Source organism: Pristiophorus japonicus, chromosome 10 (genome assembly GCF_044704955.1).
Source record: "Pristiophorus japonicus isolate sPriJap1 chromosome 10, sPriJap1.hap1, whole genome shotgun sequence".
Classification (NCBI taxonomy): Eukaryota; Metazoa; Chordata; class Chondrichthyes; family Pristiophoridae; genus Pristiophorus; species Pristiophorus japonicus.
In genome coordinates this window covers 199,173,875-199,190,324 of record NC_091986.1, presented here as the reverse complement: position 1 = coordinate 199,190,324, position 16,450 = coordinate 199,173,875, and the positions used below count along the sequence as shown (strand labels likewise).

The 16,450-nt window shown below is 47.4% G+C and overlaps 1 protein-coding gene across 2 annotated transcripts in view; it reads left to right on the top strand.

Annotated features, from left to right (window-relative positions):
• The window catches only part of tubgcp5 (tubulin gamma complex component 5), an 85,376-nt gene that overhangs the window by 33,509 nt on the left and 35,417 nt on the right, over nt 1–16,450 (top strand). For both annotated transcript variants that reach the window (XM_070892481.1, XM_070892482.1), the window contains exons 11-13: nt 7,990–8,192; nt 11,983–12,098; nt 16,144–16,418. In XM_070892481.1, the coding sequence (XP_070748582.1) occupies nt 7,990–8,192; nt 11,983–12,098; nt 16,144–16,418 (594 nt within the window). The remainder of the gene's footprint in view (nt 1–7,989; nt 8,193–11,982; nt 12,099–16,143; nt 16,419–16,450) is intronic.

The window sequence follows — 16,450 nt, the reverse complement described above, 5'->3', positions numbered from 1 at the left end:
CTTCAGTAGATGATGGTTTATTGAGAACATAAGAAATAGGGACAGGAGTAGGCCATTTGGCCCCTCGAGCCTGCTCCGCCAGTCAATAAGATCATCGCTGATCTGATCATGGACTCAGCTCCACTTCCCTGCCCGCTCCCCAGTCTGCACTTAAATCACAGTATATGAGTTTCAGGGGATGAAAATTTCACAACATGGAGTTCTTTAAGTCAGAAAACTAGCAATTTAATGTGGCACTGCTATTCTGACTACTCCATTGAAGTCAATGCTGCATCGCATTCAGCTAACGACAAGTTGGAAACTGATGCATTTTCCTCCCTGCATGTGTGGAATGTGCTGATATTTGTAATCTTTTAAAATCCCTGTGGACTGACTGTCCAATAGTTCAAAGTTGACTCCATATTGGTAACTGTTACGATTTTTATTTAAGCATAAGTGAGACTTAATAAACAGAATATTTAAGCAGCAGTTTACAAGGAACAATTGAGTGTTGTATTCCCATTTTTTTCAAAAATATACTTTATTCATATAAGATTTTCACACTATATTGGAAAATAGTTCAGTACCTTGCGGTCAGCAATTCCATACAATTCGTTTAGATGCTGACAGCAGTTCCATACACTGCACTAGTGTGCATTTCATTTCAAGGTACAGTTTAGTACAATCCGTAAATCACGTTACATGTAGTACTGTGCAAATAAAGGTATTACATGGAGCAGATAAGAACAGGTTTACATTACATTTCAATACCGATCACGAATCACGTTACATGTAGCACTATGCAGATGAAAGCAGTACACGGAACGGATGGGAATACATTTACATTTCCTTACAGGTTACTAAACAGTGCAGAGACTTCCATCATACATGGCACAACACAGGTGTTTTTCAGTACATGATGCTCTATATATACAAGCAGATTAACAAGTACAGCCAGAGGGGGCTCTGATTCCATCCCCTGGGTTTACCGTGGCGGAAGGGCATTAAACTGTGGCTCTTCCCCATCGTGCCTTTGCGGCGACTGGACCTTGGCTTGCGCCAGTCTGCACCACTCGACCGTGGACATATCCTTGCTCTGGAAGACCAAGTTTTGGGAAGACCAAAGTGCGTCTTTCACCGAGTTGATGGCTCTCCAGCAGCAGATGATGTCTGTCTCTGTGTGCGTCCCTGGGAACAGTCCGCAGAGCACAGAGTCCTGTGTTACGGAGCTGCTTGGGATGAACCTACCACTGCATCTCCTTCCAGACCTGCCTTGCAAAGGGGCAATCCCGAAGGAGCTGGATGACCGTCTCGTCCGCAACACAGCCGACTCGAGGGCAGAGTGCCGTGTCTCTGAAACCTATGTTGTGTATGAAGGATCTGACTGGTAGGGCCCTTCTCACCGCCAACCAGGCTACATCTTGATGCTTGTGTGAAAGCTCTGGTGATGAGATATTCTGCCAAACGAGTTCCACAGTCTGCTCGGGGAACCGCCTGACAGGATCCATCATCTCCTCCTTTCGTAGGGCGTCCAGGACCCTGCCTGCCGACCACTGCTTTATGGCCTTGAAAAAACGTTTCCACGAAGGTCAGGTGGTGAGGCATGGTCCAACTGGTTGGAGCGTTCAGCGGCAGCCTGGCCAGACCCATCCCGGGGACAGATAGAATCTCAGCACGTACTGACACTTGGTGTTTGCGTACGAAGGATCTATGCACAGCTTGATGTAGCCGCACATCAGGATGAGGGCCACATATGGAACGTCCTTTACCCCCTTGTCCAGAGATTTGTACATCATGTCTCTGCGGACACAGTCCATTTTCGATCTCCAGATGAAATGGAAGACGGCTTGGGTGACTGCCACGGCACAGGAGCGGGTTATGGGCCAGACCTGCGCCACGTACAACAACAGCGAGAACACCTCACTCCTGATGCAGGTTCTTTCCTGCAATGGAGAGTGAGCGCAGCTTCCACCATCCCAGTTTCTGTTTGACTTTAGCAATACGCTCCTTCCAGTTTTAGGCACACGCCCCACCGGTCCGAACCATATTCCCAACACCTTCAGGTAATCTGACTTTGCAGTGAAGGGACTAAAGGATCGGTCGGCCCAGCTTCCAAGGAATATGGCCTCGCTTTTGCTGCAATTAACCTTTGCCCCCGAGGCCAGTTCAAACTGGTCGCAGATTGTGAGCAATCCGCGGATCATCTGCGGATCCGAGCAAAAGACGGCGACGTCGTCCATGTACAGGGAGGTTCTTGACCTGAGCGCCTCCGCTGCCTGGGATCGTCACCCCTCTAATGCCCGCATCCTTCCTGATGGACTCGGCAAAGAGCTCGATACAGCAGACAAACAAGACAGAGAGGGGACATCCTTGTCTGACTCCAGACCTGATCGGAAAGCTTTCAGTTTCCCACGCGTTGATTAGAACTGTGCTACTGTGATGTCTGTGTAGAGCAGTTGGATCCAATTGCGGATGCCCTCCCCAAACCCCATCTTGGAGAGCATGTCCAGCAGGTACGTGTGTGATATCCTGTCAAATCCTTCTCCTGGTCCAAGCTGATTAAACAAATGTCCACCCTCCTGTCCCGCACGTAGGCGATCGTATCCCTGAGTAGCGCGAGGCTATCAGAGATCTTCCTGCCAGGGACAGCGCAGGTCTGGTCCGGGTGGATCACCAGCTCCAGAGCAGACTTGACCCCATTTACAATGACCTTCGACGGGATCTTGTAGTCCACATTGAGCAGCGAAATAGGCCGCCAGTTTTTGATTTCCTCCCTCGCCCCCTTCTGCTTGTAGATGAGGGTGATGATGCCTTTCCTCATGGATTCTGACATGCTGCCTGCCAGAAGCATATCCCCATACACTTCCAGCAGGTCTGGGCCTATCCAGTCCCACAGAGTCGAATACAACTCGACCAGTAAGCTGTTGCTTCTGGGAGTTTTACTCGTCACGAGGGACCGGACGGCCTTTGTCAGCTCGTTCAGAGTTAGCGGGTGGTCCAGACTCTCCCGCTCGCAGTCGTCTATAAGACCTTTGAGATTGACGACAGGAAGGACTGGGAGGCGGCGCAGTCTGTGGGGTTGACGTCATACAACCCAGCATAGAAGGATTTGCTGATCCTCAGCATGTCAGGCTGCGAAGACGTCACAGAACCATCTTCTTCCTTTAGGCTGGTGATCACAGAGTTCCCCGTGTACCTTTTTTGGAGGAAGAAGAAACGCGAACACGTCTCATCCTGCTCGACGGAGTGGACTCTGGAGCGGAAGATGACTGGAGGACTCTGAGGTAAAGAGCGAGGCTTGCTGGCCCTTCTCCTCTTGGAGTTCCTCTGCGATATCGACCCCCATCGACTGCTGCAGGAGCAGGTTTTGCATACTCTTCTGGAGTTGGGACAATTCCCTTTGACTTCCTTTTGCCTCCTGAACACCTTTGAGGATGAAGAATCTCTTGATGTTTGTCTTGATTGTTTCCCACCATCGCATTGGGAAATCACAGAGGGATTTTACGGTTCTCCAACCTTTGTAACCCTTGTGTTCCTCAACGTTTTCTGGGGTCAACAGTTTCACGTTGAGCTTCCATATCCCCCTGCCAACTTTCTGGTCTTCCTGTGGGAGGCAGTCGGCCACTAGGAGGCAGTGGTCAGAGAAGAACACCAGCGTGACGTCGGTGGATCTGACCTTGAGCGTGTGGGACACAAACAGGAAGTCTATTCTGGAACGGACGGACCCGTCTGGTCTCGACCAGGTGCATCTGCGCGATGCTCCGTCTGCAGGGTTGCTGAAGATGTCGCACAGCTTGGCATCTTTTACCACGTCCATCAGGAGTTTGGGTGTGGTGTCCAGTTTGCTGTCGGCTCTGCTGGATCGTCCAGCCACATCGATGATGCAGTTGAAATCACCACCCAGAATGACCGGTCTGGATGTCGCCAGCAGCAGTGGGAGCTGCTGGAGGAGGGCCAGCCGCTCGCTTCTGAAAGGTGAGGCATACACATTAATTAGCCTTAGAGGAACATTTTTATACAGTACATCTGCTACAAGGGGGCAGCTGCCCACCACCGCCTTAACTTTGGTGATGGTGAAGTGGCCTCCCCGCAGCAGAATGCCCAGGCTAGAGGAACGGCAATCGTTGCCTCCTGACCAGACGGATGGTCCGTGGGATCACCATTGCGACCACTGCCGGTAACTGCTGAAGTGCGGCGGCCGTACTCTTGCAAGAACAGCAGGTCTGCCTTGACCTTGGCGAGATACCTCAAGGTGGAAACACATCGCGTAGTTGACTTAATGCTACGCACGTTAATGGATGCAATCTTTAAACCTATTTTTAAATTGGTGATTACAGTCCAAACATTATATTCCAAACACGCGGTCCTTTGACCCTGTGGCCTGATCCTACATCATAGGTTAACTTTAAAATCATCTTCTGCACCTTGGCTAAGATATGGGTTGTCCTCTGCCTTGGGGATGCTTTCACCAGGGGACGCCAGCAGTGTTGATGGGGAGTCCTCCATGTCAACTGGGCTGCCCTCGCCCTGGTGTTGGTTGTTCCTTGTGTGCATCCACTGTGGTGTCGTCGCTCAACGTTCTGGAGCTGGGGTGCATCTGTCGCTTCGTCGCTCCCAGAAATTCGGAGCAGGGGTGCATTGATTACTTCGCTGCTCCCGGGGTCCTGGAGCTGGGCTGCACTGGTCGCATTGATGTTTTGCCTGTTCTGCTGGTGGTAGTGGGTGCTTTTGCCGCGCCATTCGTCATCGGAAGCGCTGCAGCCACTGCTGTCCGTCATGGATGGTAGCCGTCTTTTGCCCCTCGTTTCTGCAGGAGGCCTCTTTTACTTTGACTTGTGGGCATCCTTCTTGGTGACGTGCTGCCATTCCTGTTCCTCTTCTGCTTCTGCTCCCTCCTCTTGGTGTCGAGGGGTGGGGAGTTTCACTGCTGGGTGTTGGTGTTAGTGTAGTCTGGCGGCTTGCTGTGGCAGACTTTCCTTCCTCCTCTCGGTCAGTGTCGACTAGGGCGGTGGTTTGTTCGCAGGGTGTCTTGGTGGGGAGGGGGGTGTAGGTCTCCTCTGGGGCGTTGCGCTCCTCAGCTTCCTCCTCACATGTCACCATGTTCTTTGCCGCCTGCGCATAGCTGAAATTGCGCTTGGGGCAGGCTTTGTATAGATGTCCAGCCACACCACAAAGGTTGCAGCACTTGCTCTCTTTGCAATCCTTTCTCTGGTGTCCTTCCTTCTTGCAGTTGCAGCAAACGATTGCTTTGCAGCTTGCTGCCACGTGGCCTGCTTTTCCCGCAGGTCCGACACACATTGGGTTGTCCGGCGTACACCACGTAGCCCCGACTTCCTCCGATGGCGAAGCTGGAGGGGAGGTGCAGGATGGTTCCATTGGCGTCTGCTTTTAAAGTGATCTGGATGTGGCGCTTGCTGGTCCAAATCCCATGCAAGTCCTTCACGTCCACGCTGCTGCCTGCCCCATCAACATACCTAGCGAGGAATGTCAGCACATCAATGACTGGGATGTGGGGGTTGTACATATGCACTGTGATAGTGTGCTTCCTCTGTGATGGAAGGGTGAACAGTGGTTCTGCAGTCACCATTGACCACAGTGGTTCAGCCATCTCCTTCAATGCCTTCAGGAATTTTAGGCATTGGATGACGTTTCTGAAGGTTACATCAAAGTAGCCTCTCTTCAGAAAGTCCTGCAGGACGAAGATCTCCGCAATCTTCATGCTGCACGATTTAAGCAGGATATTCTTGACGAAGAAGGACCGGTTGATTGTCGCCACTCCTTCCGCTTTTTTAGCAGTTACTCGAATGGTATTTCGAACACCCTGGTTTGCCGCTCGGTTGGTCGCCATTCAGTTTGCATCATCGTCCTTTCGGCTTGTGTTTTGGCCAAGGCCTTCAATCTTTTGTGCCGCCAGTCTAGCAGCTTGGCGGACCTTGTGGTCCGCCCCGTGCAGATTTCTGCTCCTCTCCAATTGGTGCACAAGACAGAAGCCAGCCTCCGCCAAAGTGGAAAGACGAGTTTCTGAGCAGCAACACTTTGAACCACTCAGCACTCCCTGTTACTGCCATTGGCCCTTGGGTAGAGCTGTAACTTTGTTGCGTGCATTTTCCGCACGCTGTTGCAGCACCCTCGGCTCAGTCCTGTACACTGAGCGTGGCCCCAGCCCCTACAGTTATCCCGTGAAATAAAATTGCGACAAAATTTATCCAATCGTGTATCTTCCATGCCCTTCCCCATTCTACCCAATCGTGGGGTTGGCCAGGCCTAGACACTTTCTTATAACCCTTTATCTCTCTCCTTCCCCTCCGCACATGCTTCCCTTGTTTGTGCAATTAATGTAGACCTTGAAACTAACCACCATTCTAGCTGTAAAGAAATCCTAACTTCAACATCATTCTTTTTACTGATTCTAATGGTGAAGAAATAAAACTATAATTTAGCAAACTTAATATTCAACTGCAATCTAGCAAAGTTTTAATAGTGAAAAGGAATGAAAGGGGATTATATTTGATTTTATTTCAACAAACAACAAGCATTCTCCAGTGCGCATGACTAGATCGAAAGAGGAATAAGATATAACAGTACAGATGGCTTTATGTCTCAACTGACCCTCCCTTCCTTACCCTGCAATTACAAAATACTTGTGCAAACCATGCACCTGCCACCAGTTGATTTTGAAAGCCTAAAAATAGTTTTATTTTGCAGAACAGTAATTCCAGCCAAAACTTTAGTTATTTAACCCTTTCAAGCCTAGTCCCTCTAAATACCCTCCAAAGCCTATATTCTTCGACCTTTCCATAGCTACTTTTATGGCACTGCACATTTTGGCAGTCTGTCCAATGTCAAGGAGGTGGATAATGGAGAAACATTATTTTAATTATTAGTCATTGTTTAAAAATTATATTCCCCCCATTGTTCCCCTTCTTGTGATTGTAGGCTTTGACTCCTGTGGTATTTGTACAAGTGGCCTGCCTAAGTGAGTTGGTTAAACTACTGTTTTAACAGGGAGAATTTTCACAGGGTCAGCCAATGATGCTCCGTGGCCAGTTGCTTTTGTACAAGATGGGGGAGGGCTGTGCATAATGATTGCTGTCTGGCATTCAGACAGGACAGGAGCCTTTAAGTTCTTTGGGGTCGAAATTCGTTACTGCCGTTTTTGAGGCGGTGTCACTGCCCGAGTGCTGATTTTGTCAGGCGTTGGGTGCAGGCTCCAACAGCCGAATTCAGTTTTTACGCCCAAAGATGAGAGAACAGTGATAAAAAGTGGCGTTGCACACTCATCCTCAGGCGGGAGTTCAGGAGGCCGACTGAATTTCGCATCAGGAAGCTGCTGCCAGGAAGAAAGAAAAAAACCCTCAAACTTCTCCGACCCACACACAAACTTCTCCACTGTTACAACTAATGATAAAATTAAGAAATAAATAATGAAAAACTTACCTTGCTCTCTGGCCGATTCCGCCCAAGTTCCGCTGTTTAACCATCACTTTTTCGGGCAGCTATCGCGATAGAGGTGTTGTACGCTGGATGACGCCACCACGCGGGTGGCCTTAGATGGCGCAGCATTGCCTCTTAGCGCCTCTGCTAAAGAGTCTACTCAATTTCAGCCGGGGCGTGGACGCTGCTTACTGTCGAAGGTAGACCGTTACCGCACGTGGGAGATGGCGGTATAAACTGAATTTCGACCCCTTTGTGTCCTGTGCAAATATCGTTCGCCACTGGGTGGCGTTTAACTTTACAAACTAATTAAGGGTGATCTTAATTAAAAATACAAGTTTGATGCTAATCATAATCTTAAGTGTTGAGCATTGCAATAATTTGTCATGGTTTTTAACATCTCAATCATAGGACTGATTAAGATCTTATTGAAAACATTGCACACAAGAATTCATCCTTTGCTTTGTTGAATTTGGAGATGCTAACTTCATAGCTACTTGCTGATGGTAACGGGTTATGCATTTAGTTTCTTACACTTCTGTTGCTTATTGCCTGTACCTATTTATTCTTTTTAAGATGAAACGGTGACCCTAGCAGCGGTACTTGAGAAACTGGCTCCTCGATTGTCTCAACTGAAGATGCTTCACAGAGTATTCAGTACAGGCGTAGCAGAGGTTCCGCCTGATACTCCAAATGTAATCCGGGCTTCCCACCTGCTGAATACTCTGTATAAGGCTATTATTGAATATGACAGTGTAGGAGAAGCTGCTGAGCAGACGGTGAGTGCATCTTTTATCACCTCAACACTAAGAAGCAAAATTCAGTATGCAGGCCTGGGGTGGTGAATAGAAACCTATTTTCTATGAATACTTTTAAAAGATTAATTATTTGCATAATTTTGCTTTCTCCCCCACTCTTTTCTCTTTTCTCTTTCTCCCCCCCCCCCCCCCCCCCCCCATCCTTTTTTGTCCAATTTTCTCTTTTCTTGAAAGTGGATGACCCAAGGTGGGCCATAGTCACTGGGCAATAGTAGCTCCCTAGTACTTCACCAAGTCATTTTTTTCAGGCTAGGCAGCGAGTTTCAGCAGGTTATCTGACTCTTATCTGAATTCCATCCTGTCCTCATCCACATAGATGCATTTCCAAAAGAGTTCATGTGTGATAGCTATCATAAGTAGCTGATTCCATATAACAATCACTTCACGTCTTCTCCCCACGTTTCTGATATGTATGCCTTAGTACTGCATTGGTATCTGGGAACAATACTCTTTTAGTTTGTTAATTTGAGTAGTGTTTCTCCTATCTTGGGGAATGTCTGAAATGTAGTGAAGTTGGAGATCGCAATTGCAATAAAATAACAACAAAATGATTTTTGTTCTGCAAAATATTATTGAGGAAATTATTACACAGATAATGCACGGTTGAGGGCTAAGAGTTAGCTGTGTGCCTGCATGAATGTCCAACAATGCCTTACATTTAAAATTCTCATCCTTGTTTTCAAATTCCTCCATGACTTCACCCCTCCCTGATTCTAACCTCCTCCAGCCCTATAACTTTCAGAGAACTCAGCGTTCCTCCAATTCTGGCCTCTCGTGGCTCCCCAGTTTCTTTCACCCCTCCATTGGGAGGGGGTATGGCATCAGCTATCTAGACCCTGAAGTCTGGAATTCCCTCCTTACGCCTCTCTATCGCTCTCTCTTCCTTTAAGATGCTCCTTAAAACCTACCTTTTCTACTATCTCCTTGTGTGGCTGTGTCAAATTATGTCTGATAATGCTCCAGTGAAACATCTTGGGACATTTTACTATGTTAAAGGCACTCTATATAAATGCAAGTTATTAAAGTAACTCAACACCATTTATGATGGTTTTCACACAAAAAAAATGAAAGCCACTTTAACACAATTGAGCTATGTTAGTGAAATTGAATGCTCTAGGGTGATCTGGTAACGTAGTGCATTTTTGTCAGTGCATTTTTGTCAGTGCATCTCTTCACCGAGAGATTGATGCAGGTTCAAATATCTGCTTTCCAGTTTTGGCTGAGGCATTGGCAAGAGGTAGCAATGTGCATTACCCGAAAGTTAGCAAAGTTAAATCTGGGATTGAGTTAACTTTAGTCACTCATGGGCAGTTGCAAGGCTTTAATGGTCAGTGATCGTTGACAGAGTGACAGGATATTAGGCAAAAGTGATAGAGACGATGGTGATATTGGAGTCAAGTTTCAGACTGAGTTGATCCTATTTTTTGGAGCAAAAATCTTAGAAATTGCAATTCTCGGCCTTTAGTTTGCTCCAGTTCGAGAGAGTTAGAACAGTTTCATTTTAGAACAGATTTTTTTTTCAAAAGGGGGCCATTTACGCCTGTTTTGCAAGTTTAGGCAGTGAAAACTTACTCCAAACTAACTTAGAATGGAGTAAGTGTAGATTTTTGTACACTCAAAAACCTTGCCTACACTTGGAAATCAGGTGTATGGAACGAAAGATGGGGGGGGGGGGGGGTTTACAAACATTAAACACTTCACTTTTACAAATAAGGAGCCATCATCAATAATAAATGATAAATAAATCAATCCAAATCAATTTTTTTTAAAAAAAATTAAAAAATTTAAAATCATTCAAAATAAATAAAAAATTATTTCTACTCATCTTGGGGAGGGGGGGGGAAGAGAAGATGATGGGGTCGGGGGGCGAAGAGAAGATGATGGGGGGGGGAAAGAGAAGATGATGGGGGGGGGGAAAGAGAAGATGATGGGGGGGGGAAGAGAAGATGATGGGTGGGGGGGGGAAGAAAAGATGATGGGGGGGGGAAGAGAAGATGATGGGGGGGGAAGAGAAGATGATGGGGGGGGGGAAGAGAAGATGATGGGGGGGGGGGGGGGAAGAGAAGATGATGGGGTGGGGGGGGGAAGAGAAGATGATGGGGTGGGGGGGAAGAGAAGATGATGGGGTGGGGGGGGAAGAGAAGATGATGGGGGGGGGGGGGAAGAGAAGATGATGGGGGTGGGGGGAAGAGAAGATGATGGGGTGGGGGGGGAAGAGAAGATGATGGGGTGGGGGGGGAAGAGAAGATGATGGTGGGTTGGGAAGAGAAGATGATGGGGGGAGGGGGGAAGAGAAGATGATGGGGGTGGGGGGGAAGAGAAGATGATGGGGTGGGGGGGGAAGAGAAGATGATGGGGTGGGGGGGAAGAGAAGATGATGGGGGGGGGGGAAGAGAAGATGATGGGGGTGGGGGGGAAGAGAAGATGATGGGGTGGGGGGGGAAGAGAAGATGATGGGGTGGGGGGGGAAGAGAAGATGATGGTGGGTTGGGAAGAGAAGATGATGGGGGGAGGGGGGAAGAGAAGATGATGGGGGTGGGGGGGAAGAGAAGATGATGGGGTGGGGGGGGAAGAGATGATGATGGTGGGGGGGAAGAGAAGATGATGGTGGGGGGGAAGAGAAGATGATGGGGGGGGGGAAGAGAAGATGATGGGGGGGGGGGAAGAGATGATGATGGTGGGGGGGGAAGAGATGATGATGGTGGGGGGGAAGAGAAGATGATGGTGGGGGGGAAGAGAAGATGATGGTGGGGGGGAAGAGAAGATGATGGTGGGGGGGAAGAGAAGATGATGGTGGGGGGGAAGAGAAGATGATGGTGGGGGGGGGAAGAGAAGATGATGGGGGGGGGGGAAGAGATGATGATGGTGGGGGGGAAGAGAAGATGATGGTGGGGGGGAAGAGAAGATGATGAGGGGGGGGGGGAAGAGATGATGATGGTGGGGGGGAAGAGAAGATGATGGTGGGGGGGAAGAGAAGATGATGGGGGGGGGGGAGAGATGATGATGGTGGGGGGGAAGAGAAGATGATGGTGGGGGGGAAGAGAAGATGATGGGGGGTGGGGAAGAGAAGATGATGGGGGGGGGGAGAAGTTAAGAAGATGTGGGGGGAGGGGGAAGAGAAGTTAAGAAGATGGGGGGTGGAGGGAGAGAGAAGACGACGAAGAAGAAGCCGGGCCCCGGCGAGAACTTCGGGCGGGGCCCCGCAAGCAGCCGATTCCGGGCTGCCGACGCAGAGATAAGATGCGCAGGCCACTCGGCTGGGAATAGAGGCGACGTCCCTTCGGCCTGGGATAGGGTCGTCGCCCCAGAGACAGGACGCCAGCAACTACTGTGCACGCGTGCAGCCTCCACTGTGCACGCGTGCAGCCTCCACTGCGCACGCGCGCAGCTGCCGGCACTGTTTTTGGCGTAGGGCTGTAATGACGGCCCCAGCAGCTCCTGCTGCACAGCGCCGAGGTGGAAATGGGCCTACAGCTATCAGAGAATCGCAAGGTAAGTATTCGGCCCAATTTTTGTTCTTAAATTAGGCGGGTCTCTCCGATGTGCACTGTTCTAGTGGGTGGCCGAAACTTGACCCCATTAAATGGTGACACTCAATTGTAAAATTCCTCACATAGTGAGTTTTGAGTCATAGCAAGTGTTTGAGAGGAAAGTTGATTCCCTTCGGGTGGGAATAGAAATAGGGCCAAAAGAATTAACTGAGGCTAATTTTCTTATCTTGAGTTTTAACTGTCTCGCTCTCTCTCTGCAGGTATCGCTTCTCTTTTCTTTATGGGTAGAAACTGTAAGGCCATATCTAGAAATTGTGGATGAGTGGATAGTACATGGAAATCTGTCTGACCCTGCAAAGGAATTCATTATCCAAAGGTACTATAATCACAAAATTATGAATTGTATTGAGTACTGGGCTATCATTTGGGCACTGTGTAACATTCTATTGGTCAAGATTAATGGTATAGTTTTGCTGATGGTTTGATGGGTATTTGTACTACCCAGTGTGGTACTGAGCTATACAGGTCTTTGGTTCAGTTCCCAGTCAGCGCTGAGTGAACTAGTCTTGGCCAAGGTGATAGTAGTGATGCGACAGTTGATCAGACCAGTCCTGAGCGAGGGAAGGGAACATTTGCTACAAACCTGGTTCCTGATCGTTATTTAGTAGCCCATGTCTGGATGTTGATTGAGCTGCAGCTGTAATGTTGCCCCCATGATTGACTAACTTGGTAAATTTAGGATTTATATTGCAAAGTTGTTTACATAAAGTGTGATTAGTGCATGGAATGTACTTCTGGGTCGAGTAGTGGGAGTGAAGCCGCCTGAATCATTTAGCGGGAAAAATAAGATGCTGCAGTGGGATAGGGTGGGGAAAGTAGTTTTTCTGGATGGGTGAATTTCTTCCTGGCCTTCCTTATCTGTGTATGGTAAGGGAAGGGAAAAGTAAGCTTAATAATTGTGGAGCCCAGCCTCAATGGCTCAGCTAGTTAAGACAGTGTGTAGCTGAGTTAGTTGATCTCAATGGGTAGTGATGGTTTATTTTTTAATTCATTCTTGGGATGTGGGCATCGCTGGCAAGGACATCACTTATTGCCCATCCCTAATTGCCTTTGAGAAGGTGGTGGTGAGCCGCCGCGTTGAAGCGTTGCAGTCCGTGTGGTGAAGGTTCTCCTACAGTGCTGTTAAGGAGGGAGTTCCAGGATTTTGACCTAGCGACGATGAAGGAATGGTGATATATTTCCAAGTTAGGATGGTGTGTGACTTGGAGGGGGACTTGGAGGTGGTGTTCCCATGCGCCTGCTGCCCTTGTCCTTCTAGGCGGGAGAGGTTGCAGGTTTGGACTGCTACATTGTCTTCAGCAGCCCGGGTTAGAAACAAATAGATCATCCAGAATTCGTGCTCATGGTCACTGTCCAGTGACCTTTGCTGGAAGTGTGTTTGGACATCGGCTGAGGACAGGATTGGGCTTTATTTGGATTCTCCCACAGTTGAATAGCTTACAGAACTCGCACATTAAAAAAAATGCTTATTTGGGTAAGTTCCGAAGAGTCTTTGGTATCCATGGAACTGTACCCCAGCAAACATAGGAACATAGAAATTAGGTGCAGGAGTAGGCCATTCGGCCCTTCAAGCCTGCACCACCATTCAATAAGGTCATGGCTGATCATTCAACCTCAATACACATTTCCTGCTTTCTCTCCATACCCCTTGATCCCTTTAGCCGTAAGGGCCATATCTAACTCCCTTATGAATATATCTAACGAACTGGCCTCAACAACTTTCTGCGGTAGAGAATTCCACAGGTTTTCAATTCTCTGGAGTGAAGAAGTTTCTCCTCAACTCGGTCCTAAATGGCTTACCCCTTATCCTTAGACTGTGACCCCTGGTTCTGGACTTCCCCAGCAATGGGAACATTCTTCCTGCCTCTAACCTGTCCAATCCTGTCAGAATTTTGTGTTTCTATGAGATCCCCTCTCATCCTTCTAAACTCCAGTGAATACAAGCCCAGTCGATCCAGTCTCTCCTCATGTCAGTCCTGCCATCCCAGGAATCAATCTGGTGAACCTTTGCTGCACTACCTCAATAGCAAGAACATCCTTCCTCAGGTTAGGAGACCAAAACTGAACACAATATTCCAGGTGTGGCCTCACCAAGGCCCTGTACAACTTCAGTAAGACCTCCCTGCTCCTATACTCAAATCCTCTCACTATGAAGGCCAACATGCTGCAAGAAGTCAACCCCTTCACAAGAGACTGAGAGAATTGGGGAAAAGTAACAAGGGGGCAGGGAAGCTTACATTTTTTTTTAAAGTTGTTTCTTTGATGGCTTGGTGAGTAGTTGAAGCAATAGACCGGGGGGTGGTCTCAGGTTCTATCCCTGGTTTTTGCAGAGTTGGCTGATCCCATCCTTGATGGCTAAAGGGGCACTGCAGAGGATCTTCGTCTTGGGTTGGCAGAGGAAATTTAGCCAGAGTTGCCACTTCCGATTGCCGTCCCCTCGCCCCCACTTCCCCTTTCTGGAAATGCAATTTATTGTCGGGTGAGGATAGGTTTGGGATTCACTGTGCTACCTCCTGCAGCCAAACTGTTGTCGACACTCATTGTCATTGCTGAGGACGGAATAATGGCCACTTGGCCAAGATATTACAATGTGAACTGGCACTTGTCAAATTGTATTTCAGCCAGGATTCAATGCTTTCTGGAGAGTAAGTGATGAAATTGGCAAGAGGAAAGACACTGGAGTGATTTTTTTTTTTAAAGCTAATTTAGAATGGTAATGAATACAAATGATTAATGGGCAGCTAAAACATAAAGTTAGATAGACATATATTTTTAGGCATCAATAGGCCATTTTACTGTGAAAGGAAATTAAACAAATTAGACATCTTTCTCTTTCCATTCACCCCCCCCTCAAAAAAAAATAAGAAGCCTTGCACGCTTAGTGGTTCAGGCAGCTTCAGCTTTGTTCACTTCCGGGTTTCCACCACCACTGAACTGGCTGACTGCCTCCAGCTGATTTTCAGAAACTCACAACAATTGCTAGAGAGATTGGAGAAGATTTAGCAGTCATGTATCCCAGGAGTCATTGCTGGGCTTAACTTTTGATCACAGAGCATATATCGATGATTTGAATTTAAGCATACAATGTTGCAATTTAAAAAATGTTTTAAATTGCTGGGATGTGGGTGTCGCTGGCAAGGCCAGCATTTACTGCCCATCCCTAATTGCCTTTGAGAAGCTGGTGGTGAGCCGCCTTCATGAACCACTGCAGTCCGTGTGGAAATTTATTGATGACACATCGGCACAAAAGTAGAGGGTTTGGCAAACACTGAGGAGGATATAGACAGGATAGTAGATTAGACAGACAGGTGGAAAATGCAATTTGTTGTGGAGAATTGTGAGGTAATGTATTTTGAGAAGGGAAACTAGGAATGGGAATACACAAAATGGAAGATGCTGAAGGGTGAGAGTAAACAGTGACATCAAAGTATTCAAATACCCTGGAAGTAAGGGGCATCTAGATGGAGGTAAAAAAGACCAATAGTATTTTGGGTTTTACGAATAAAGTGATAAATATACAAGAGTAAAGAGGTCATGCTAAAATTTGTGCATGGCAATTATTGGACTCCAGTTAGAGAACTGCGTGCAGTTTTAGGCACCTCATTATAGAAAGGGCATTAATGACATGAAGAGCACACAGCGTAGATTCCCAGAATGATTCCAAGGATGGGAAACAATAGGAGAAACTTGAGAGACTGGGGCTATTTCCACTGGTAGAGAAGGCTACCTTATTTAAATTATAACGGTTGAGGAATCAGTAACAAAAATGTCATTAAGACAAGAGATGTTGGAGCATGGAATGATTTGCCACAGGGAGCAGTTGAAGCAGAGACCATTGCAGCTTTTAAGAGAAAATTGGATAAATATTTGAAGCGGAGGAGGATATAGGGCTACGGGGAGAGAGCAGGGTGTGGAATTTGTTTTGGATTGTTCTAGAAAAGAGCCAATACAGAAATGCTGGGCTGAATGACCACATTCTGTGTCGTACCATGTATAGTTCTAAATGAAGTTTAAAATGATCTGCTGCCTTGTTAACACCATTTCAATTCACTGCATTTGGCCAATGAATGAAGGTCCTTCTTGCTGGAACATTACAAGTGTTGTACTACAACTAACTGCAGAATGTTAGACATATGCTTATTGAAGGGTGTTATAATCAGGGATAAATACATAAACCACGGTCTTTGCCTCCTGTTTGCTGGTATTTGGCAATAAGGTGCAAATAATACTGCAGGAAATCTATTTAACATAAATATTGTACTAATCAAAGATGCTATAAAGTAGCAGTAAAGAACTGGAGGTTTGCCGTTAAAATGCTAAGTCTTTTTCCAATATATTTACATTTTTGTTTTGCGTGCTAGAAACCAGGATGTCCCAGTGAATCACAGGGATTTCTGGCATTCTACTTGCACATTGTACAGTGTGTCTGAAAAGACTGCAATTGATGAGACTGCAGGTGACGGTGCAGGCAGCAGTTGCAACATTGATGAAGAAAACTCCAGTAAACAGCACACAATGGTCTCCTTCCTGAAGCCAGTACTGAAGCAGATTATTATGGCTGGCAAGTCAATGCAGCTGCTCCAGAACCTGGAAAGCACGGACAATCAAGGCCTCCCGATGCAAAACACTCACCGAGGTAAGGAAAAATAACTGCAGTGGTATATCAAT